Source organism: Meleagris gallopavo, chromosome 22, assembly GCF_000146605.3.
Source record: "Meleagris gallopavo isolate NT-WF06-2002-E0010 breed Aviagen turkey brand Nicholas breeding stock chromosome 22, Turkey_5.1, whole genome shotgun sequence".
Taxonomy (NCBI): Eukaryota; Metazoa; Chordata; class Aves; order Galliformes; family Phasianidae; genus Meleagris; species Meleagris gallopavo.
In genome coordinates, this window is record NC_015032.2 from 4,291,913 (window position 1) to 4,318,183 (window position 26,271).

At 38.8% G+C, this 26,271-nt stretch overlaps 1 protein-coding gene across 2 annotated transcripts; it reads left to right on the forward strand.

The window, feature by feature from the left end:
- On the forward strand, positions 1-26,271 carry DHX35 (DEAH-box helicase 35). Of its 2 annotated transcripts, none has more exons than XM_010722324.2 (22): positions 1-106; positions 1,674-1,807; positions 2,173-2,265; positions 3,047-3,124; positions 5,305-5,409; positions 6,658-6,719; positions 6,978-7,047; positions 7,624-7,683; positions 8,228-8,340; positions 9,361-9,457; positions 10,548-10,706; positions 11,963-12,173; positions 13,621-13,745; positions 14,502-14,556; positions 17,872-17,967; positions 18,401-18,495; positions 19,137-19,214; positions 20,122-20,251; positions 20,919-21,000; positions 21,503-21,574; positions 22,995-23,133; positions 25,961-26,271. In XM_010722324.2, the coding sequence occupies exons 1-22, from the start codon at positions 67-69 to the stop codon at positions 26,003-26,005; spliced, it is 2,139 nt and encodes a 712-aa protein (XP_010720626.1). In that variant the 5' UTR covers positions 1-66; the 3' UTR covers positions 26,006-26,271. The 2 variants fall into 2 exon arrangements, with proteins under 2 accessions (XP_010720626.1, XP_003211993.1); XM_003211945.3 differs by having other exon boundaries at positions 22,995-23,106.

Here is a 26,271-nt window from a genome sequence, read left to right on the forward strand (position 1 = left end):
CGCAGCAACTCGCGCCGAGTCACGTGGGCTCAGCACTTCCGCTTCCGGTTACCCTCTCACCCGAAGATGGCGGCGCCCGTGGGACCGGTGAAGTTTTGGAAGCCGGGTGAGGGCGGCGCGGCTGTGTGGCAGGGGAGGCTTGCGCCTTCCTTCTTTCCCTTTTTTTATCCTTTCCTCCGTGGGCTAAAGCGCTTCTGGCCCCGGTGGTGGCGGGGAACCGCACGGGCTGCGCTGCCGGAGGAGCGCTCTGCACCTCAGCTGGGAGGAGAGGCTTCTGTGAGCGCTGCTACGTGCCGGGGGCACTCTGCGGCCAGCGGGCACCGTGTGCCCTTGTAGCTGGGGAGTGGCGGGGGCTACGCTGAGAGAGGACTGGGGGAAGAGAGCCGCCCTGCAGCGCTCCTGAGGTTGCGTCGGGAGCTTGGGGGGCTCCCAGCATCACGCAGACGTGGGCTTAACGCAGCGGGTCCGGAAAGGGCCGTGAATGAGATCAGGGAGTGGAACACGGGGGCGGCTGGAGCAGGTCAGGCTGGAGGAGAGGGAGCTGAGGGGTGTTTTTGTGGGCTGTTAGGAAGATGGGGACAGACTCTTCAGCAGCATCTACTGCGATAGGGCAAGGGGAAATGCTTTCAAACTAGAGGAGAGGAGATTTAGGTTGCATATAAGGAACAAGTTATTTATGCTAAGGATGGTGAAGCACTGATGTAGGTTGCGTAGAGAAGTGGTGGATGCCCTGGAGACATTCAAGGTCAGGCTGGATGGGGCTCTGAGCACATGATGGAGCTGTCGGTGTCCCTGTTCACTGCAGGAGAATTGGCCTAGATGACCTTTTAGGTCCCTTTCATCTCAAACAATTCTATGTTCTGAGTGGCGGTGGGTCCTGAACCTTCCAGTTTCTTACCTCACCCATTCTGGGAGTGGGTAGTTATCAGAGTCAGTGCTAATTGCTGTTAAAATTGGTTCACTTACTTGGCAGCTTTGACTTGGGGTGAGTTGTTTTTTGACAGCAGAAACAATGGGAAAAACCCCAAACAAGCAAATCCTACAAAACAGGAGAAACCCTTTTGCTCTCAGATTTTTCCAGTTGAATTTGCAGCTAGAGACAATCCATTTCTTTGTTGAAATGAGTTTTTGTTTTTGGTTTGCCTGCATTATTTGGAATTTTTGGTTGTCACTAGTTTTATTTTAACACGCAGCAGAAATAAGTCAAATTTCAGATACTGAGGTAAATGTAGAGCTGCAGTGGTGTATCTCATCAGTAGGCAAGGCTGAATGCTTTTGTGGTTCATGTTAGTCCAAAGGAGTCCTGTTACATGGCTGGCTGGCTTGAAATCCATGGCCATGCTTCTGAGATTGATGTTGAAGCTATATCTGAACTGCTGCATGGAAGAATAACGGTCCTAAGACCTTGCTGTTTATTTTTCCCATATGCTTTTTTTCTCCTTTATCTTCCTTTAAAAATTTGATATTAGTATGTATTCATGTTAGGTTTTTAACTAGCAGGAGAAAGATATTTGATTTGACACAATTTTCGCTTGTTTACTGATACAGAATATTTTTGATTAATTTTCTAGAAAAATTGATCTCTTGATATAATGCTAGGATGTATAAAATTCCTCCTTGCAAGGAACATCTTGATTTTGGTTGTATTGTAAAAGTTAACTGCTGTCATGTAGGCACAGAAGGTCCTGGCGTCAGCGTCTCGGAGGAGAGGCAGAGTCCTGCAGAGAGCAGTGGTGTAACAGTCATCTATAATCCTTATGCTTCTCTCTCTATTGAACAACAGAGACAAAAGCTGCCTGTTTTTAAGGTACAAGAGTTCTTTTGGGGGATATGAAATCAGTTAGATGGTGCCTGGCTTTTGTGGTTTTGTTTGTATTTGAGAAAGCAGTATAGAAACCTTTTACAACATAGAATAGTTGTTATGTGATCTCATTCTCTTTATTTGCTGAAATTGATCGTTCTCATTGACAGCTGTTGCCAACAGTTTTATGGGCTTTGTAGATTTAATTTAATTACTGTATTTTGTATACATAATATTTGTAGATTTGAAAGAATCTCTTAACTTTTGACAGCACATTCTCTGTAAAATGACTTTGCTTAGGTAAACACTAATGTTAGCTTTCTTATTTTTGTACAGATCTGGTTTTGATACCTAAATGTTATGTCTTTCAGCTAAGAAATCACATACTTTATCTAGTGGAGAGCTATCAAACTCTGGTGATTGTTGGAGAAACAGGATGTGGGAAGTCAACGCAAATTCCACAGGTAAGTGTGTGTTTAGCTTGGTAAAATCTGGTATTCCCTCAGAGGATTTTGCATGAAATATTAAACCAGAATCCCAGAACTATGGTGTAAGAATGGAATTTGCCAGTGTTGGGTGTGTGTGTGTGTGTGTGCGCGCGCGTGCATGACCAAAAGGAGAGAGAAGTAAAGCTTCATATTTGGTAGCAAGAGCTGGCATATCTGTGATAGAAAGCCTTCTTTCGCTCCTGGAAAGGAGCATACCCTACACATGTATGCTGATACAAATAATAGCTACTCTGCTAAAGTGAATGCTTTTATAACTTTATCAGAATTAAGTTTAAAATTTTGTTGAAAACATGGTTTTGAGAAGGAAAGGAAGTGTGGGTTTCCTAAGTTTTTTATGAATGACTCTTGATTTTAACTTAAATAACTGCAAGCTAATGATGAATGCCATCCGTTTCAGTGTGAGCACTTGACTTGTGCTGCCTGTCTTCAAAGAGGTTATAAAATAAATAAAAAATGGAGCAATTCAGATTAATACTTGAGACTCAAACAAGTGCTTTTAGCATACCTTCTGAAAGCTAGTGTTCTTTGAAGTAGTTATTATACTGTATTTTTCTTAATTAAAAACAATTATAGAAACCTAAATTGTTTTTAATGGTGAGACAAATAATGCACAAAAAGTAACTGGTTTTCTAGAGATCATGCATAAGCTTGTGTCAGAATCGGAGCCAAGCAGACAGTGTGGAGAGCCAGCACCTCTTGATCATAACGACTTCTTTCCCTAAATATTTGTTTGCAGTATCTAGCAGAAGCTGGCTGGACAGCTGAAGGAAGAGTGGTTGGGGTGACACAGCCTCGCCGAGTTGCTGCTGTTTCAGTGAGTTTCTCCATGTCCAGATTTTCCCACTTAATTATCATTATAACTTCCCATTTATTAGTGGTTTTTGCTGAATAACAGGCATGGCAACTCTGAGCTCCTGAATGAATAGGGGTTTCTGCTCATCTTCCAGAATTTCTGATACTGTATGCTGAATTCAGCATGATTAGTAGGTCTTGCCAACAATTTCAAGGCCAGAGTAACAGATGAAGAAGTTTAGAAATAAAATTGAGTTGCATCAGCAGAAACTATACAGGGAGTTGGGACTGTGCAGGGTTGAGCTGTGATTGACTCTGGGCTAGGATTATGATTGTATGGTCTCTAACTTGTTCCCCTGAGTAAAGCAGTGGTACAAATCCGTGTACAGTAATGTGGCCAGTGGAGGAGGTTGTACACTTGTTTCCTTTCAAGCAAATCATACCTAATTTTCTTGAATTTTTTTTTACTGTTTCCCCTGGTAAGAGGGTGGGGAAAAGAAGAAACCAGTTTTATCATCTTTGCATTTAATTGGTAAGTCTAGGAGCACATAATGTAAGTTAGGTGTTCTATGAGAGGGAGAAGGGACAACAACTTGCACTCTGTGTTAATAATCTGCACAGAAAGCAGCCAGTGCTGTTTGTTTTCATAACTGCCACCAAACACTGAATAGGTGGGTTGAAGCTTTTCTGCTGCCAATTACTCTTTTTACAGTAAATCAGGTGCCTTTTTGTAATCCTCATTTTGCCTGTTCTATTTTATTTTAATTAATGATATTTAGCTGTACCTGCAGTGTATCAGTGCATGCTTCTGGTAAAAGTGTAGTAGATTGAGTAATTGTCCACTTTAGAGGTTCACCTCATCCAGTGTTCTTTCACTACATCCGCTGTCATTAAAGAAACAGTCTGTTGCAGTAATCTGCATCATGTGCTTTGGGCAGTTTGCCTGCAGTGTCCTTCCTTCTCCCCTTCAAAGAACATTCAGTTGACATTCAGCAGTTCTACAGGAGATGCTGCACATGCTGCAATGATTTCTCACAACGAATGTGTTTCTCTCTTCCCTTTTATGTCTTAACATACTACTTTTAAGTCTAAAATAGGATTATTCAGCTAGGGCTTAGTGTATAGTCACAGTAGGATTTTTGTTTGAGAATGTAGTTGGAAACTGCCTGCATCACATAACTATTGCTGGGAGATGGGAGACATTGATGATTTATTGCTTTGTCTTGAACTGAAATAGACTTTTTCATTTTAATTAATGTGTTTACCTACTTTCTCAGGTAGAGTGTGGAGGTTGTCCCAAGTGAAGAGCAGTAGTTGGCTAACTTGCATAGTTTAGAAATACCCGAAGTTCTGCTTGCACTACCCAGGCTGACAGTTACTCTGAATGTTTGCCTGAAAGTGATACATGATGCATTCACTCCCATCTGTATGGTTTAGGATGTCATTTGAATGACTGAAAAAGCTTACTGCTGGAATTCTAACAGAACTAATGTGTGTGTTCTGGGGTTTTATTCTGACTTTAGCTTTTTAATTGTGTTGTAGTTTGCTGAAACCATAGCCTGCTAGTACCTAATATTCTGTACAACAGTAAATCAGGATTTCAGCCATTGGCTTAAAACTGTTCCAGGGCACTTCTCTTCCAAAAATTGTTGCTGCTTTTAATTATTTGCCAGTTTTCTATCTGTTTTCTGCATAGAAATTTCTGTGTTATGAAAAGGAGACTAGCATCTTTAGATAACAAGGAAAAAAGTAAAAGTCTGAGTAAATTCAGGGACATACCAGCTTAACAAATAACTTCTGCATGCTACGTATGTGTTCTCTTCTTATTGCATGCCAGCTGTGTTCTGAAACTGTACTTTCACAGTTGCTGATGTGTCGTCTTTCCCCAGCTTTGTGACTGGTTGAAGGACAACCTTTGTAGGTCTGACAGAACTTTTCACAGGAAATTAGTTCTAAACCTGTCTTAAGAAGTGTGAAGCAGGTTAAGTTATGCTGAAGGATCTTAAAGGTTTGTTTACCACTTGCATGTTCAGCATGCACTACGACATGAAACAGAATTTTGTATTTGATTAAGAACAAGTCATACTTCAGAAGCAGTAGCTTTGTTTCTGTTTTGATGCTGACTTTCTATGGACAAAACAAGGGTGTAATGAAGAATTTTGCTATTAGCTGCTTTTTGTTGACATGAATCTCTATTGTCAGGTTGCAGGCCGAGTTGCTGATGAAAGGGGTGCAGTGTTGGGTCATGAAGTTGGATATTGCATTCGTTTTGATGACTGCACAGATCCACAGGCTACAAGAATTAAGGTAAATAGTATGTGGTTATTCTGGAAAGTTTAGCTGAAACTTTTAAAGCACTTTTGCAAAATCAGTGGGAAAGTTGTGATGCTCGGTATAGAGAGTAGATAGCTTTTTGGTTTTCCAGATGGATACCCTAGGAGTGTATTGAGGTGGTTGTGGCTATCTAGAACTAGTATGTTTTATTGTGCTGGTCTGACAGCCACTGTTGTAAAATTAAAGATTTTAATTTTAAAAAATTTAATTAATTTAAATTTTCAAGTTAGCTGTTGCGAGCTGTTGGTACAGCACCATTGTGACCTCATCTGACTCAAAGCCATTGTGAAAGCCTGCAGTGAATCAAAGCTGAAGTATCCTCACCACCCAAAAATAGGTTTTGATTAAAAGTGCAGATAAGACAGAAGATGGGCAGGCTGAGAGTAATTTGATGTGGATTTAATAGCAAGCTTTCTTTAGCCCTATGAATGATATTAATGTTGTTTGTATTGTGGACAGACAAGAGTTTGCTTTAGTTTATTGGGATAGGAATGATGATGAATGAAACAATTTACTTTTTTTTTTTTTGAGACTAATAGCACTTTAGAACTGAAAGAAATACAGATGTTTTGGAGTCTGATTCGTTGTTTGAGGTTGGAAACTTTGGAATTTTTACCTTGAAAATCAGTTCTTGCTGATTAAAGACCAAATTTATAGTCCTAGGTCAAACTCTGAGGGCTAATTAAAACTGGTGGGTTTCTACTGGCTAGAAATAAAAAATTACTAAATTAAAACATTGAATTTGTTGTAATGTTAAGTCTTGTGTTCTGGGGAGATGTGAGAGAGATCTTAAGTAATTTACTTTGAGAGGATCTAAGCTATATTGATACAGAGAATGTTACTTGTAGAGCAAATTCAGTCACGTTACAGACAAGTATGAAGAAACTTCTATTAGCATATCCCAGTGCTGCATGTCTGTGTTGTTTTCAGTGAAGAACAACTAATTCTCAAAAATCAGTATGATGAAGTACCAATTTCTCTGCTTATCTCCAGGATAGCTCAGAATTGTATTCAGCTTCCATAGCTGAAAATAGAACAACTTCATAGACCATTAGAAAAAATGAAAAGCAAGTAAAAATTTTCTAAGGCAAAAGCTTAGAAAATTATTCAAGTAAATAAATCACATGTGTAATTAGGACTACCTCCAAGGCTTTGTTGTTTGATTTTTTTTTTTGTTTGTTTGTTTGACTTTTTACCATTTTTCTTTGCATTCACGTTTAGTTTCTAACCGATGGTATGCTGGTAAGGGAGATGATGGCTGATCCTCTGTTAACAAGGTACAGGTAAGGAAACGTGGACTGAATATTTGCTGAAGTGTATCTTGGTAAACAACTGGGGTTTGTTTTTTTTTTTTTTTTTAGGCTGAGGTTTGATTAGTGTAAGTTAAAGTTAAAAAATGTGAAAATTATTTGGAAGTCTGACTTTCTTATGTAAGCAATAATTCAGTAACAAATTTAAACAATGATATTTAATATAGGAAGTTACTGATTCTAGCATAATTCCATGCATTTATAGATCTTATCTTTCTGCTTTATTTGCAGTGTTCTCATGCTGGATGAAGCCCATGAAAGGACTCTTTATACAGATATTGCCATTGGATTACTAAAAAAGGTTATTTTTTAATGTGGTCTTTAACGCTTTTCACTGTCATCATCTTTACTAAACTTCTGCTCCTGATGTTTTGTTAGTGAATTCATTTGAAAGAGGGAGATTTCTAATTCCTCACTTATCCCACAGCTCATTGTATGTATCAGCTGTTTACTTTACACATCTGACACTTGGGATTCTCTGTTTCCTCCCCTGAGACTGAATTTTATCTTTGTATTACATAAGGAAAAAGACAGTCTTTCTTCTGCTGAAGATGATTATGGGAAGTGACCTTGCAGGGAGTTGCTGACTTTAAAGCCATCAGTGATCTGACTTCCACCAGAAATTAAGAATAAACTATGATTTCCATTTGAATACCCTCAATTCTTTCTTAGCCTTAAATATAAAAGGCTCCACACGCATTTCTCAGGTTGATATGGTCATGGGGCAAGACAGGTGCTTCAGTTCATCAGCTGTCTTGATCACAAACTATTTTTACAGAGAAGTCACTGGTAATCTGGATGCTCTGAAACTTGTGTCTAGCCTTATAGCTCAGAAGACAGTTTTTACTCTAGATGTTCTTTGTATCTTTGATCCTAGATTCAAAAGAAACGTGGAGATCTTCGACTGATTGTGGCTTCAGCCACCTTGGATGCAGAGGTATATCTCACAAATTTGGTTTAAAATGAAGTGACCCTAAGTGACAGCTCCAATTCTGTTCATGTGGAGTTTGTCCTCTGCTCCTGTTTGAGTGCTGAAGAAGAGAGGAACAGCTCTCCTACAAAGACTGGCTGAGGGAGCTGGGTTTGTTCAGTCTGGAGAAGTCTCTGGGGACACCTCATTCCAGCCTTCTAGTACTTAAAGTGTGCTTATAATGAGGAGGGAGGCTAACTTTTCACGTGGGCAGATAATGATGGAACAAGGGGAACAGTTTTAAATGAAAAGAGGGGAGGTTTAGGTAAGATGTGAGGAGGAAATCCTTTACGAAGAGGGTGGTGAGACTGACACAGGCTGCCCAGAGCTGTGGGTGCCCCATCCCTGGAGGCTCATTGCCTGAATCTGAGGCAGCAAAATCCAACTTTTACGTTTTTTAAATTAGAACTTTATCAAAAGACTCAAATTTATGAAAGCTATATGTCATTAGTTTTCCCCCTTGATTCTTTGAAGTTCCAAACTGAAAGTATTTGTCTTTATTTTAATGTAGAAATTCAAGGATTTCTTTAACCAAAATGATACTGGTGACCCCAGCAAAGATACCAGTGTGATCCTTACTGTGGAGGGGAGGACGTTTCCAGTTGACATCTTTTACATACAGAGGTGTGTTTCTGTTTGATCTTTTCGGTGGTGATTAAGAATGTCTAACTTGTGGTGTCATAATGTACCAGCTCAGTTGTAATAAGGTGTAACATTCAGTGTGAAAGAATGGCTATGTTTGCCAAAATACTTTCATAGTTTTGGTACCAAGAAACTAAGGACGTAAGTATAGATACAAAATTGAATGAATTTTCCACTTCTGTGAGCAGCAGGAATGCATTTAAGTACAAAGGCGATGAAACATCATAAGCTATAGACAAATTAAAGGAACTTTTTTTCACCCTTGAGTTTATTTTGAAATAAATGCATAGAGTCTCTCAAAAGCCTCCTCAGCTTTAGTTTTTAGTGGTCTCCATTCTGCAAGTGATTTGTTCTTTTGCAGTTGGTCTGGTTGATCTTTGAAGGTTCCTTCCAACTTCTACTCTGCTTTTCTGTGAGAGAGCAGAGGATTTCAAAGGCAGTTTCATAAATGGAAGACATTAAAACAGAATTCTCAAAAGAACTTTCAAATTTGTGCACGTAAACTCACATTTGTACAAATGAAAATCATGTTCTACTTGTGTCAGTTCACTTCCCATTGGGAGATGCTACTCTTGCATGTGCTGGGAAATGTTTCTAATGATGGGTACATTCATCATATGGAAAAAAATAAAATTGTAGCATGTGTAAAACCTCAAAATTACATTTTTCTTCTTAGAGCAGACACATGGTCATATGAGTTATTCTAAAGTGCATACTACAAATAAATTTGCTTGAGAAAATGACATTAAAAAAGCTCTTGAAGTGATAGGATGTTGCTTATCGCAGCAGAACATATGCAGAATGACTTTTTAAACTCAAAGCAGTGTCAAAGAAAAAAATGAGTTGCTGTTTTTTAAATTTTGTTATTTTTTAAAAAGCAAATAGATATAAAATCATAGAAGCATAGAATTGCTGAGGTTGGAAAAGACCTTAAAGATCAAGTCCAACCACAGCCTAACCATACTACCCTAACTAACAATACTCTATGTTCTCTCTCCACAGTCCTGTTCCTGATTATGTAAAATCAACTGTGGAAACTGCAATGAAAATTCACCAGATGGAGAATGATGGTGATATACTGGCATTTTTGACTGGCCAGGTATAGACAACAGTACTTTTTTGCTTTACAGTGTTGTTCTGTTGACTTTGTGAAGTCTTTTCAGACTCCTGCTTTCCTTTCTTCACTGTCATTAAGATGATGAACCCTTCTGTCAATGAGAGCAGAATTAGGCTGGTCCCAAGGACTTCCAGAAAATGTATTGATGCAATAGTCTGAATTTATCAAAGCTGATAAGGGATGATGGCTTTTCTCTTTTAATACTGTGTGGTTTTGGTCTTGTTAATACATGAACAGTGTGCTTTTTAGTGATAGTCACACCTACAAAGTTGTTCAGTTTGACAGTGAGTCACTGTTAATAATTAGTACAAATGGAATTTTATGTATATTAGTCTTAAAATCTGAAGTCTTTGACAGGAGAAACAAATTGCTATATGATTAGATTAAAAAAACCCAACAACTATATTTTTCTGCTGTGTACCAGTTAGCTTACTATTGCAGATTGAAAGAGTAAATTAGAGATCACTTACAGTTCCACAGTGCAGAACAGACTACCTTGAATGGCCTCACCAGCATCCTGCATGTTTCTATAAGAAATTCTTCGTGCTTATTATTGATTTGACTTTGAAAGAGAGAGTTGAGTATCTGATGAGATTGTATCTAAACCTTATTCTTTTTTTGTTGTTGTGTTTTGAGAGCCACAGCTGATCTATGAGATTAAGTTGAGCAATAGATGTTAATGCTGTTACTGTGTCATTCTAGATGAGGGCCTACAGCACAGTCAGAACAGATCAGCCCCTCATTTTGATCTCACAAATTAAGAGATGCAGAGAAAAACAGGTCTTCTTTATTACTGAACTTTGTTCAGCACATCTTTCACGATTTTTCTCATATATTTGTGATGGGACACTGTCTTGAACAACAACAGTATATATATAAATAGCAACATTAATATAAATAGTAATTAATATAGGAATATTGCAAAATTGAGGGACCTGGTCAGATAGTTCTGGATTTTGAAAAATTAAAATTATATTAGGATTATTTTGGTGCAGGTCTCATATAGGTGATATCTGTAGGATATCTGTAAATGAAAGCACTCTCATGCTCTTTCATCTTGCTGTGCTTCTAGGAGGAAGTGGAGACTGTTGTTTCTATGCTTATAGAACAGGCTCGGGCCCTTTCTCGCACTGGAATGAAGAAGCATCTCCGTGTTCTCCCCATGTATGCTGGGCTGCCTTCTCCTGATCAGATGAAAGTATTTGAGAGAGTTTCTCGCAGTGTCAGGAAGGTAAAGTTTTAATTTAATGTAATCTCTACCATCCAGAAGGCTGTCTGTGTTTTGCAGGTTAATGCAAAAAATGTTCACATTGTGAGACTGTTGTGAGCTCTTACAGAGCAAAACTTTTTGCATCTCTTAATAGTGCCTGTCATCTTTCACACTGTGAGCCCAGAGCATTTTCTCTGCCTTCCCTTTTGATCATCGATCAGTGCAAGATATGTTAGTTCTAACTCTCCTTTCTACCTCAGCTTGTCAATCTTTAGGAGTCTTTTTACATTCCTCATGTATTTATCTTTGTCCATTTGCAAGTTTTGCTTATGTCCAGATGTAGGTTGTTACACTCTGAAGTCTGCTTTCACTGTTATCATTTCTTTCTGTGGACAAGGTACCTAGACTAAGCTGTTCTGTACCAAGAAAAGAAAAATTAAGGACAGAGTGGGTAAATTTGCATGTAAGAAAGAAGTTAAACCTTGCTTGACTTGAGTTTAAAAAAAAAAAAAGCTTTGTTTTGACTTCTGGAAGCCTTGTTTAGATGTTTAACATCAAAGAACTGTCATCTAATTGGTCATGATTAGTGCTTTCTACTTGAGCAGAGCTTGTGTTGGGGCCGAGATAAACTGACAATTACATGGAGTGAGTTGTTACACTTCTTGTGCCTGCTGAGTCTAATGGGTAAAGGTGTTCATCTGATGCTGGAGACTGTTGAGTGATAAATACTTCTTTTCTCTCCAGGAGGATTAACTGCTAAGATTTACTTCTTTATTTTCATGTGAAATAAGGATTAAATTTCCCTCTGTCACTTGGGAGCAATTCTTTTTTAATATTCTAGGACTTGTATACAAGAACAGGAATACTGAACATGGACAGTGAATCAGCTCTGCTCCTCCTGTCTCCTGCCCTGCTCCAGTGTTACAAGTTCAATATAACTGAGAAGCATCAATTCAATATTTTAGTTCACTAATTAAGAACATTTCATTTACAGTTAGATAACATTTTTCTCTGCAAACACGCCAAGTTCTTCTGCATTTATGAAGAGGGGATAAACCTGAATAAGAAAAAGATTGAGAAACTGTAAAAACTAGAGTTACATCAAGTTGAGGACGATTTCTGCTGCCTTTACTGTATCCTTTTGTACTCCAGAGTGCATTTACTGGAACTGTCATATCTTGTAGTATCTTGTATGTGAGCCCTGGTGCACTGGTGCTAGTGACAGCACAGTTGAGATTGAAGGGCTCACGGTATCATCGCTGTGTCCATGTCTGCAGGTGATAGTGGCCACCAACGTTGCTGAGACTTCTATCACAATTCATGGAATTGCGTATGTCATCGATTGTGGTTTTGTGAAGCTTCGAGCCTACAATCCAAAAACAGCCATTGAATGCCTTGTGGTGGTACCGGTGTCCAAAGCTTCAGCTAATCAGAGAGCAGGACGTGCAGGCCGGAACCGCTCTGGGAAATGTTACAGGCTTTATACAGGTCAGGAATGGGATGTGTTGGGAAGGTGAGCTTGCTGACATGACTTGCATTTTGTTTTACAGTGGCTTTAGCATTAGCTTAAGGAGAACAAAACTGCGTCTTCTTTCAGCAAGAGATAGTTATTTTCCTTCGTTACTCCTCTGGCTTATTTAGAAATGCTTTGTTCATACCTGCTAAGCACCAGAAATGGGATCCTTTTATGAAACAGCAATGTGAACTTAGCAGTTTCTTAGAGAACTTAGTGAAAGTTTGCAAGTTTGCAATCAGTGAAACTTTTGTGTTGATACAACTGTGTTGGTACAGCTCTGCACAGAATTCTGCCTTTCAGTGATTTTGTTTTCTAAAGATTCGCATCACTTAACAGCCACCTGTGCCACACTCTTCTGTGACTAAAGTGTCTGCAAAGGATTGCAGACGTCTGTCAGATGATAGAGGAAATCTTCCTGATGTGGTCTCCATAGCAGTAGGTGCCAACCTCAAAAGCTGCCTTGAAATATTGAAGCTGGCAGTGTACAAAAATAACTGTTATAAATGAATCTGTCAGCCACTCGCAGTGCTCAGAATGCTGCAATCCAACTGCCTCTTCTGTCAGCTGTTGAATAGGAAAAGGCCTTACAGCTGAGCACTGCAGTTGCTTATGTGTGCCTCAGGTTCCTTCTGATGTTATCAAGCTTTGAGACTTAGAGATACCAAGCATATCTTTTTGAAAAGTGTATGTGCTTGCCAGCAGTTGCTACGTTAAAGAAAGACGTGCTTTGTTCCCTAAATTTGTGTGTCTAGTGAAGAATCAAGAGTGAATGTAATTGCTCGTGCTTTAAATTTAACAGACCTTTCCATGGACTCTAAGAGCCTGCAGACTAAGGGAAATGCTTACTAGATCGTGGAGGTTAACAATTTGTCATTGGGTTTGGGTGACAGAGTGATAACACACCTGTGTGAGATGTGCTTGTATTTCCCAGGGGTAGGTCTTTGGCTGCTTTGAGAGCAATTGCTGATACACTGTGAAATTAAAAAATATTTTCTTTTCCTAGTTGTCTTTTTTTAGAAGTGTGATCCTTTATCCTTTTGAAATTGAAGTAAAATTAAGCACCTTCTCCCAAAGTGATTTGCAGCATTTTGCAATTTGGTGTTTTAGAACGTTTTCTGATTTAACAAATCAAACTATTGGAAGAAAAAGTATTTCCAGATTTCTGTGAAGAATTTATATTTCAAGTTGAAATGTGGGTCAAGTAGAATCACGAGTATAGATAAACATAGAATTTTCACATTAAAGTAACCGAAAATACAATCATTAAAATAATGTCATTTTGAGAAAGAGTTCTTTTAACACCTACGAAGTGTTCATAGTCAAGAGTTTTAAACTGAAAAGGGTAGTTTTATCATGGTGACTTGCACACAGGAAGAGCTGAAACCCAATCCCAAATATCTTTGCTTTCTCCTGTAACAGAGGAAGACTTTGAGAAGTTGCCCAAGTCCACTGTTCCTGAGATGCAGCGCAGTAACCTTGCACCTGTCATCTTGCAGCTGAAAGCTCTGGGAATTGACAACGTGCTCAGGTTCCCCTTCCTTTCGGTGAGTCCTATGCAATGAAGTCTGTCATCTTCCTTTAATGCCAACAGTGATCACTAGGTGACTTGTTGGTAACCCACTGAACCAGTAACTATTGCTTTGCTAATTTGGGAATTACACCTCATTGACCACTATCAGGTGGCAAAGTATCTTTCTGGGAATCAGCTAGTGCAAGTAATATATGACAACTTAGAAACAACAGCTGTTGTATTTTAGAGTTTGCTGTTACAAGTGTGGAGCAGTTGAGAAAAGTCTGGAAAGAAAATGTCCTTAGGATTCTGTAAAACTATAGCTAATTTGATTTTGATTTGCACTGAATTTGTGGGGGGGAAGAATCTACGGAACTAAACCTGTATTTATCCACCTTGTTAAAAAGAGCAATACCAGTTTTTAGGTTTCTCTAAAGTTTCTAGCTACTCTTATGTAAAGAGAAGAGTAGAAGACAAAGTTGAGAAGTAATTGATGTCATCACTGCTTTTGCGTAAAGAGAGCTTGCTTTTTATAGCTTGGCCTAATCCTGTATACTGATAGGATCTTGAGAGTGTCGTAGTGATGATCCTGAACCTGTTGAGATGGCTCTGACTTGCAGCACTGGTGGTCAGTGAAAGGCTGACAGGAAGATTCTGAGAAGTCTTTTCATTTTGTATGTGCAGAAAGATCATTAGAATGATTTTGTGGAAGAAGATCTAAGAACTTCTGTGAAAACTCTTAGGTTTTATGATGAGAACTTTAAACAATCCATGTTTTTGTTTTCCACAGCCACCTCCTGCACAGTCAATGGTACAAGCCTTAGAATTACTGTATGCTTTAGGAGGTGAGAATATTATACTTTGTTTTACCTACAATTTTCTTACGGGAGTTGTTCGGGTGAAGCTTTTTTTTTTTAATTATTTTTTTCCTAAATGTACTTCAGCCTCCTCAGAATTTACTTTCTTTTGTTCAGTGGTTACTTCACACAAGTAAGCAAAGGAAAAGCAGAAGTTCTAGTTCCAGGGAGGAACTAGAAAACTATGGCATAGAGTATAAACTAGAATTTGTTTTTGATTGTGCAAAAGCAGCTTTTACTGCTATCTTCTGTGCATTGCCTTTTGCTTTCTTGAAAGGAACCAAGTATTTGCCATTGCTAGGAACAGGGCTCTGAGCTGATGTGGGTGTTGACTTGATTTGCTCGGGCAGATCTTGAGTTTCTCCAGTTCTTAAAGAGTGTTACAAAGTTATGAAAGGAGATAGGTCACTAATTAGACCAGTACATGAGTAAGACACTAAATTCACATGTGTGCATTTGGATAGGTTGTTGGATATTCAGTCTTTCATTTTGTGTTACTATGCCAGTGATGGAAAATTCAAGTATAAACAAGTATAAAGAAGAATAAAACAAGTTGGAAGTAAAGGTGTGACATCTCTTTTGTGGTCAGACTAATTTTAATAAACAGAATTTATCATATTCAATATAATTGCTACTTTACTTCTTCCTTGGTTGGACTTCAAGAAGCACAGAAGGCATTTTTAGTTTTTCTGTTAACGTGTTCCATTCATTATCTGATCTTGACTCTGCCTGTGCATTGTAAGTACAATCTGATGCTTGAGTTTGAGAGCAGAAAGTCACTGAAGACTGGAATCAAAAATCTAACAAAGCATGCTTCCCAATAGCTCAGCAAATCAGGTATCACATACGAGTTTTTGTAGCCTTTCATTGATAAGATTTTGAAGGCTTTAAAATAAAAGGGGAGATTTAAGTTAGATGTGAGGAGGAGATTCTCTTAGGAGGCAGTGAGGCCCTGGCACTGCTGCCCAGAGCTGTGGGTGCCCCATCCCTGGAGGTGCCTGAGGCTGTGGCTGGGCCCTGGGCAGCCTGAGCTGAGGGCAGCCAGCACACAGCAGTGGTGGGGCTGGGGGAGCTGTGAAGTTCTTGCAACTCAGTCATTCTGTGATTCTTTGATAATGTAAACAAGAGGAAAAAGGTAGTATAGAAGAGTTTGTGTAAATTTTGGAAGCGTCTGACATTGGTCTGTGGCCATTTTTTACATCACTTACAAATGCTATGTTGTAATCTGTGGCAGCTGGTGCAATTCTTATTCTCGTGGAGCTGTAGCTCGTTGGCTGGGATTTTGTTCTGTGCTGGTTCAGTTGCATCTTGAAAAGCAGGGTTCCACCTGAGGCACTAGGTTCATGGCAGCCATTTCGGCCTGGAACAGGTGCCTTTGTGCTGGCTATGAAGCATGTTGCAAGGATGAATTTGCAGCCCAAGCCACCTTAGGGAAATGGAGAGGAAAAGTGAGTAAACTCACTGGTAGCTGTCTGCAGTTTTGGCATAAGTGTTATACTCACGGGAGTTTCACGGGAAAGCATGGAGCTGTTACTCTGTTGGCTGTCCAGCTTTTGTAGCAAAACAGAGAAGCTCTGATGTTGGTGTTTGAGATAGAAAGGAATGCATGCATGCCTGTGATACAGGTTAACTCTGAGATTTTTGCTGAAGTTTCAGGTTTTTGCTAGTTTTGTGAAGATTTCTTTTTTTACAGAGATAAAGCTGCCTAGGAATTGGCAAGAGCAGTAAGGGTTGTATTTCTCTTATGCAAGTATGAACCTGTATTTCAACACTTGCATTGTAATATCATGTAAATGTGCAGCTTAGGGTCAGGACCCTGCGGAGCAGCTTGTGCAGGCTGAGATAGTTCTGTTGAATAAACACATCAGTGTTCTCAGACTGATTATTTTTGCAGTGATGCAAACAGATTACATCAGGAGGACCTTTTCTCAGCCTCCTCCTTTGATGCCCATTTGAAAGTCAGAGTTGTCAGCTGGAGTTTATTATTTTTAAGCATAATTTAGACAGATAAGCAGGCAAGAAGTGACTTTATTTATAGCTTTATTTCAGAGCCAGTATTTTGTTGGAGATTTGTTTTTATGTTGCTGTCCAGCCAGGTTTAAAATCGGATGTTTTCCTCCCTTCACCCATCACTGACTAGTGATTGTACTTGAAGCTTTTTAATGACAAGATGTTGAAGCATGCTCAGTAGTAATCTTTTCAATATCTCTATCTAAGCTTTCATAGCTATATACAGCAGTTGCTTCTAAGGTAATTTCAGTAAACCTGTTCCAAACTTGTGTCCATTGTAGCTCTTCCCTGTAAATGCAGGCTTGCTGCTACAAAGACACCTGCACAGGAGCTCTATATATCCATACACAATTGCACTGACACAGAATTCAGCAGAAGTCAGTAGCCTATGGCTTAATATACCTGTAGAAACTTAAAAAGATGATGATTTCTCCTCCTCCCCACTTCGGAACCCAGTTATGTTTCTTTAAATTAGGTGCTCCATGTTCTAAGATAGCACTTAAGCCTTGGTCAAATGGTAACTAATCATACCTTAATTTTTTCAGTTTCTCTGACTGCATGTTTAAATATATTACTTCATCACTACACACAGGATGCATTTTGTACCTGTCTCCAAGGATAACATTTTTACATTAGGTGCAGTATCTTGTGTCAGTGTAGGGGTGTGGTGTGTGACTTATTGTATTGTCATAACAAGTTCAATAAAAGTCTTATCAAGTAATAAAGGAAAGTAAACATCTGACAGAGATAGCTGTGGCGTTAGGTGTGCTGACGTGAGGTGTCGGAGCTGTCCTCCTCTGACTTCATTTGTGGTTTGGGTTTTCTCTCTGTGGCTTTTTGCCACCACCCAGTCTGACAAATAGCACGTTTATGTATGGTGTGGGCCACTGTTGGTTCCTCAGTGTGCTCTGGCATGGTTATTTATGCAGTCTGCAGTGCTGTCCTGCTGCTTTGCTTCCATCGGTTTGTCCTTCTGTGGTTTCTCTCATGCTCTGAAAACCAAGCTGCTCTGCCTTCATTGTGTACCACTCCAGCTCCAGTGAAAAGGCTACAGCTGGAATATGGCTGGCAGCTCAGTTACTGATGCACCAGGCAGGATACACTGCAGACACTCTTTATCATTTGTGCTTCTCTAATGCTATTAAATTATTTCTCTCGGACCCAAACAGATGTAACTCAGAAAACTGACAATGTTCCTAGGTGTATTTGCTGTATTTTTAGCTCACAATTCTAAACAAGTCTTTCTGTGCTACTTTTACCTGCATCACCAATACATTTATCAATGTGCTGCAGGCTTGGATATGCACTGCCGTTTAACTGAGCCTCTGGGAATGAGAATAGCAGAGTTTCCTCTGAATCCAATGTTTGCAAAGATGCTTCTGGAATCAGGTAGGTGGGGAAAAAACAGAATTTTCTTCATAGTCTTGTGATGAGTAGTGGATATTGCTCTAGTAACAGTAGCATACTATTAGATATAGGCTAAACTTGAAGCGTACAGTCTGTTTTGTCTTGGTGTAGTGTTTAATAAGAACAGCTGTTAAACTCATGGGCCTCTCTAATAGTGACCAACATTTAACGCATGAATAATTAAGATTAATACATTGCCTTTTAATTTTCCATGAAAACATTCACTGTTATATTTGACAAAAAAAAAAAAAATAAACTGAGTTAGGTATTTGTTGTTGTTATACTATATACTATATATATATATATATACATGTATATTTCTTATATATATATTTTTAATTTTCCTCTATTCTGTGTGGTGGTAAGTTGGATGCAAGAGGATTTCCTTTTCTGAATTTTTCCACTTGCTTTTCAGGAAATTTTGGCTGCTCCCAGGAGATTTTAACAATTGCTGCAATGATGCAAATTCAGAACATCTTTTTGATCCCTCCGAATCAAAAATCTCAAGCTGTAAGCTCAGTCACATTTTTTTTTTTTTCTTTTGGTACATTCTATATTTTTAGTTTTCCACCAAGTATTTTATTGATGCGTGCTACAGATTGCAAATCCATATGAAAATGAAGCAAAGCTTTGAACTGTACCTAGTGGTTCTAGGTAAGAGGGGAAACTGAGTAACAGTGGGGTCCATGTGTCCTTTGCTACTATGAACAGACTCCTTCTCAGGACCAGAAATGTGAAGGGTTTTAAACCAATACTGGCCAGCATGAGAGATTGTTAAAGAAGGGGGAGGGAAATAAAATAAAAAAAACAAAAAAAACAAAACACAAGCCAAGCAACTAAGCTAACTTCCACAAGTTCTCCTTCCTTTTCAGAGAACAGAAAAGAAAGTACTAGGTGATACTGAACTTTTGATAAGTATCAGGAGCCTAATTTTAATGGGTCTCTCTTAGATTTTTGGCATTTATTTTCAGCTCATTTTTCTAATTTAAGTTTAAGAACACCACCTCAATATATATGGGTGGTAGAATATAGATGTTGTGTTGAAGAACTGTTCTTTATGGTAGAATTATGATAGTCACCAGGAAATAGAGGCGATAGGAACTGAGGTCATTAAGCATGACTGCTTTTAAAATGCATTTATCTTCCTCCAGGCCAGGCAACACAGAAAGTTTGCTGTGGAGGAAGGTGATCATCTCACTATGCTTAATGTTTATGAAGCCTTTGTCAAAGTAAGTCAGTGCAAGTGTACGTGGATTTGTGGGATGTGAAGAACCTGGGTGTCCCCTGTTCTGGTTCTGGAATTTCTGGATATAGAATCCTCAAAGCTGAGGACTTGCCAAGTCTATTGTGAGTTCTGCATTAAAAGATACTCTGGTCATGCTTTGCCACAAATCTTCTGTAGTTCCTTCGGTCACGGAACAAAATTCTGTAGTTCAGATATGGCCCAGGATTCTTATCTGTAGATAACTATATTTTCAGAGAGATGGGGATTTTTGGAAGGGTCTAATAAAAATCAAGTATTCAAATTTTGAGTGAAATTTGTGTTTCTACATCCTTTCTATAGAGATATTTGAGTTCTACTGATGATAAACTACATCCTGCTGTAGCAGTCTTTCCATAAAATACTGCCACATTATTTTGCTAATATGGAGCACTTCTATAACAATGTTTGTAAAAAGTCTTGAGTTGAACCAATATAACCACTCTAAAAAGAAAACTTTCCTCTTCCTATTCTCAAAGCAATCAGGCACTAAATGAAACTTTGCTCTTCAGATTTTGAGACATATCTGCATATATCTCTTAAAGCAGCTGAATGCAGAGATTCTTGAATGAAGTATTGGCTTCTGGAAAAGGAGACCAATGAAAACAGTATAAAGAAAATGTTGTTTACATTTTGAGATTAAAAACAGACTCATTTTTGATACGATGCACTTGTCTGCCATTTAGAGGTTGCTTGAAACGTGCTCTGTAATTACTGTTGCTACCTACACTTGATAGCTGCTATGTAAGAAGATGATTTTCAGCAAAAAGGACACTAAGTAGCATTGCAGAAGACAAAAGAAAATAAGATTGTGAGAGATTGTTCATTGTTTTACTGGTGGCTTTTCATGTAATTTCTTTCTCCTTACTCTGCAGCACAGCAAAAGTTCTCAGTGGTGTCAGGAACACTTTCTGAACTACAAAGGACTTGTTAGAGCTTCTGTTGTAAGAGAGCAGCTCAAAAAGCTTCTTGTACGCTTTAAAGTGCCAAAGAAGTCCAGTGAAGGTGAAAGTTTGCTTCCTTCTTCCTTCCTTTCCTTCTAAATCTGTTGCACGTTTTGAGGGTAGACTCTAAATTGCCAGTGTGCTTCTTGCCTTTCCTGTATTTTTCATGGCCTAAAAATAACATTAATTAAAGCCATGTATTTTTTTCCTAAAAATGACTGTGAACGAGCAAATTAGTGTATTTTTACAATTAACACATAGACCAGCCTTCATTAGTTATCTTTTCCAGTAAGAGATCATCAACATTGATCTTGGATTAAAAGGACAAATCTAGAAAGAAGTTATAAAAAGGTCACCTCATTTCTTCTTCTGACTTTACAAAAGGACAGTTTTCTACTGTATTCATAATGATGTATAGACATTGAGATCTGATTGCTGGCTGCTGTGTGGACACGAATGCCATAACTGGTTTTCAGCACTCATTTCTAGCAGCTCTGAACAATCAGACCTTAATGCTTAGCTGTCACACAGGTTTGCTCTAAGGACTTTGTATCTGTCTTCTTGGAGACTTCAGTAACTTTTGTTTCTTACAGGAGATTGCAGGGCTCATCTTTATTTGCTATCAGAGCTTGATGCAGCATGAGAAGTTGTCTGTGATGATTAAATGATGCCTAAGGGATTTTTTACCTTTCCATTGACTAATTATACAAAAAAATTCTTTTCTTCAGGTGATCCAGATCCTGTTCTAAGATGCATAGTTTCTGGATTCTTTGCTAACGCAGCTAAATTCCACTCTACTGGAGCTTACAGGTAATATAAGTAGTTTCATTACAACTCTTGCTTAGTTGAAAAGCTTGTTTGATTGGGTAAATCTAAGCACAATCAACAGATGAGTGTGCTTCTGGATGCTTGCAGTAAGGAACATGTGGCAATTGATTTACTACGTCTTTGTTCAAACTGCATTGATGTTTTTCTTTGTCAAATATAAAAAGTTTGATAACGGGGAATCTGTTAGTAACAGTAATTAACTTGTGTTAATGCAAGCAAGCACTATGTAGTATGTATACTAATGTTCTATTGCTTCCAGTGAACTAAATAAAACCCTGAATGAACACTGCTTCTTCATTTAACGTAGATCATTACATTGTCAGTTGTTTCTTTGACCAGGATTTAAGCCTGGTTTCAACTGAAAGCTTCTTCATTAAATAGAAATCTTTTTAATTTGCTCCAGTTCTTTCATTGTTGCCTTTTATTAACATTCCTACTGGGGATGAAAGGAATCAAATTCTAAATAATAAATCTTCCTTTTAAGGACTATCCGTGATGACCATGAACTTCATATCCACCCTACTTCAGTACTGTATGCAGAGAAACCTCCACGCTGGTAAGTTAAAGCAACTTGTGCTTGCTTTGTGATCTTTATAAGGCATTCCTGGCATCCAGACATTTTTATGATTGTCTTTCTTTATCAGTGGAGGAATAAATGTAGAAAGTCATGGTTCCCGCAGGGAGGATTCAGATGCTATTTCCTTTGCAACACTTTGTAGGCAATATCCAAGTAAATCAAAGAAAGATGGTGATGTCTAACTATCACAAAGCCTGTAGAGGCTGTAGAGCAAACTGACCCTTCTTAATAGGTGCTGTGTCTTGTCCTACAGCTTGGTCTGTGAGCAGTCTCTATACCTAGATAGAGCTAGGTTTGTTTTTATTAGACCTAATAAATAAATGTACTGTCCAGCAGCTGCCGCAGTGCTTGTACATGGCTTCCTAGGAGAGGGCATGTGCATATGCAGTTCATGATTCAAAATCTTTGAAAAGCACCTGTTTGGTGTTGATGGCAGCACTATTGCTTGGAGCTGTCTTTCAGGGCCCTATAGGATTGCCACTGCCAGCCTGAACACTGTTCTCTCATGGAATCCTATAGGATTCCTGTGGGTTACCTTACCTGGCAACCCGAATTCCAACTGTTTGGGAGCACCCCCTGTATGGAGGGCTTCAGTTCTCCATCTGTTTCAGATGTGTATAAAATCTGTTCTTATTCTTCTTGCTTTTTCTTAGATTTCTTTTTAGTTGTATTTGCAGAGAAGAAAAGTTTGTGCTCCCTTGCTTTGAGAGCAAAATACCAATTAATAAGAAACCACAAACCTTGTGGCAGCTTTACTGTGTATAGGAGGCTGATAGTGACTTATGGCTTTGGTGACTAACTGTTCAGAGTGTGGGTTTGCACTTCCTTGGTAGACTTTCCCTGCAGTAGGGTGTCTTCAGAAATAGGTTGTCCTTTCTGTTCATGTGGGCTCAGATGTTTGAGTCCATATAGCTGGCTGTTTCTGCATCTCTTCCAGAGGATGTCCTGGCAGCAACTAAAGCTGATTTCTTGCTCTAATCGTTATCTTTTCTGTCTGCACGAGGGATGTTCATGCTGTAACTTCGGCCCAGCTTGTTATGGACCCAGGATTTTGGTGTCTTTGACATCCTTTCTCATGACAGCACAGAATAACTAACATTCTCTTCCAAAGTATTTGCTATGAATCCCCTTAGTCCCATTATCTCTTTTTATACCCTGTATTGGTCTGTTCTAGTAGTATGTGAAGTTTTTTTAATGGTGGTCTAAAAGTTGTCTTAATTTAGTGTACTCTGAACAACCCTAAAAAGAGGTAAGAGATTACTGCATAATCTACAGACTTTCTTTTCATGCTGTGAATATTCTATCTGTCAGCTTGTATGCGTATCTTAATATGGTGTTAATCACCTCTCCCCCTTGTTTCCTTATAGCACAAACATGGTTTTTCTTTTCCTTCTCCTAGGGTAGTATACAACGAAGTCATACAGACAGCCAAGTACTACATGAGAGATGTAACTGCCATCGAATCTGCATGGCTCGTGGAGCTGGCACCTCATTTTTACCAGCAAGGAACGGTACGGAATCGGCATAAAGCCCAAACGGTACCACTGCTGTATTAACAGCCTTGTATCCGAATTTTTCGCTGATTTTTTTTGTTGTTGTTGTTATTGTTTTCATCTATTTAATAGTAGAAACAAATAGGTTTTTTTTTTTTCATTTGAGGCATTTTACTGTAAAGAAGGAAAATAGTAAATTGATGCATGAAAGCTTTTTGCCCTATTATCCAACCAACAGACGTGATTGAGAAATTACAGAGCAACATAGCCCTCAAAAGATGAAATCTTCAGCTATTCTGCACTTAAATATAGGTGTTTGGTGTTTCTTCTGTGAGCATCACTGTGACTGACAGTGCTCATAATTTGCACAGTCATTCACAAGTGTCTTTGTATTATTTGCAAATGTTTGTGCAAATCCCAAGCCCTTTGTTTTTGATTATCTACTACAAAAAGTCAACCCTGATCTGTTAAAAACATGAAACGTAAGGGACAGCTGCTGTTTGTACAACTTTTATTGCAAGTTCTGTTGTGCAGTATACACACTTAGAGGAAGAAGAAAGAGAAGTGTATAAAAACCTGAAGGGAGGACACAAAGAAGACTGAGCAAGGCTCTTTTCAGTTGTCCCCAGTGCCAGGATGATAGGCAGTAGGCACAAGCTGTATCACAAGAAGTTCCATCTGAACATCAGGAAGCACTTGTTTGCTGTGCAGGTGATGGAGCACTGGCAGAGGCTGCCCACTGTGAAGTCTCCTTGGAGATCTTCAGAAGCTACCTGGACATGGTTGTGGCCACACTTCTCTGGGTGTCACTACTTGAGCAGAGATTGGGCCAGACGGCCTCCAGAGCTCCCTTCCAACTTTAACCAGCCTGTGATTCTGTTCTTCACTTCATCTTTTAACAGTTGCCATCTTTTTTTTTTTTCCCCTACTATTCTTTCTCAACTCTGTCCCATGCGAACTCATCAGTTTAGTCTTATTCTTTCTGACAATTGAGAGATCTGGATTGGCATTAAATACTACCTAAATATTAGTCATGCTGAAGCTGCAGATACTGCATTGTAAGTAAATACAGACAAGATTACCGAACTGATCTTGCATGCGAGTTTCCCATGAGATATTAATAATTATTGAGCTTTATGTTATGAATTAGTGGACTACTTCCAAAATGCTGAGGGGAAACAGGCACTTGAATAGCAAACTGATGCAAAACAAGACATCTATTAGCATATGAGCAGCCATACTGCAAAAAATACTGTTTCTGATTTGTATTTTGATCTGTCTCGCTATTTGACTTCTTTAAGAATTTCGTGCTTGCTTGCTTTCACTTCCTGGGGTTTTTGGAAAAAAGAAAAACACTACTGCATGGAGCATCTTATACTGTAGCCACATAGATACATTTTATAAGAACACTGGTGTTCATGTAATTAACATGGCAGGGGTTTTTTGTTTAATAGATGTTGAGCTTTGAGAATTCATCTCAGTTGCATACACATTGGCCAGCTATAAATACATTTACAAAGTACTTGAATATTTTCTGCCTTTTACTCTATATGCATTTGACAAAGGTAGTAATGACTGCAGGATACATCCTTGAGCCTTTAGCTGCAGTTAGATGTATTCTGCAGGTGTGGTGGTAAATGATGAGGCAGCATTCCTGTTGTATCAAATCTGCTACTGGAACAATTTGTCCTTTTGACTCACATATTGACATGTTGTAACATCCCATACGTAACACAGCATCTCATTATCACATAACCTCTCCATGGGCAACAACGTGGTGTGAGGTTTTGCTTTAAATAGGTGCTGCTGGGACGTGTGGGTCGGTGACTCATTCAGGCAAAACTGGAATTGCTTTTTGGAAGAGGAGAGTTGCCTTGAATTTTTGCAAGGCAGTGCTGCGACTGTTGTAGATCTTCTACAAGATCACATCAGAAGCTGACTCTCATGCTTGCAGCCTTTTTGATTCAACAAAGTTGTACTTAGCTTGCAACATGGCAGAAGCATTATATATACTTTCATCCTAAAACGCATGAAAGTTATTGGAAGTAGAGCTAGTTTTGAGGGAAACTCCTCTTTTGGTTTAGTCAGTTATCCTCATCAGCGAGGAGGCTTAGGTGTATTGATAAGTGTTTGAAAATCAGAAATAAAACCGGAGTTATACGTGTAAATTTTGAATAAACAGTTAACTGCTAAATTTCTGTAATTCAGACCCTTTTTCTTCTGAAGGACACATCCTTTTGCTAACGTATCCCTGAAATGAATCATTTCAATTCCTGTATCGGGTTTTAAAAAACAAAAACAACTGAACCTGAATAGGACTCTCTGTCAAGACTTTTTCCTACAATTTGATTATGTTTTTAGACAATTCTGTCTCATTTCTGCAGTGGTTTAAGAAGCTGATTTTCATGTTTTCATTCCATGTTTCTGTGTGACTTTTTCTTTCAGAGCGTGTAGGTTCCATGGTCCAATGAAACTATAGCTGTGGTGTTAATGCATTTGTTAAAATCTTGTTCTTTATTATTATGTGTTCCTGGTGTCTGTGTAGATGCACTGTTGGGAACATAGGTACCCTTCTGTGCATTTTTACCTGTTGACAAGCTGCATCAAGTGCCGAGTTGTTGATGTGCTTGGAGTTCATACAGAAGTACCTGAAGATATCTTACACCAAGCCAAGATGTTACTTTTGGATGCATGGAGGCTGTTTGATTTCATGGATTTATTTTAGCTGTATCAAGGATAAGCAAGGGCTTGGGAAGGGTGGTCTGACATGTTTGCATTTGTTTTAATTTGGGATTAATGAGTGGAAGCTTTCCAGTTGAACTTTTTTATAATTGTGGTGCACGTGCTAAGTGTTTTTTCTCTCTCCTTGCAGCATCTCTCCTTGAAAGCAAAAAGGGCTAAAGTCGACGACCACTGATGTGATGTGACTTGAGTCTTGTGATGGCAGACGCTGCATCTACCAGTGATTTGGAGCTGGCTACAGTCCACCCAGCAGCCAGTTCATTACCAACTTGATCTTACATCAACTTAAATGTTAAATGCCTGCCAGGATCTGTAGGGATTTGTGCATGACCAGTACACTATAAACCTATGTAGAGCTTGCATTGTGGACATTTTATTCTTTGCCTAATTGACCACTGTTGTTAATCTAGGCATGTTGCTCCTTTTAAATAGATAGACAAA

Coding starts and splice junctions, on each gene's coding strand:
- DHX35 (XM_010722324.2), top strand. CDS start 67: ATGGCGGCGCCCGTGGGACCGGTGAAGTTTTGGAAGCCGG. Junction 107..1,673: donor GGTGAAGTTTTGGAAGCCGG/GTGAGGGCGGCG, acceptor GCTGTCATGTAG/GCACAGAAGGTCCTGGCGTC. Junction 10,707..11,962: donor TTTCTCGCAGTGTCAGGAAG/GTAAAGTTTTAA, acceptor CCATGTCTGCAG/GTGATAGTGGCCACCAACGT.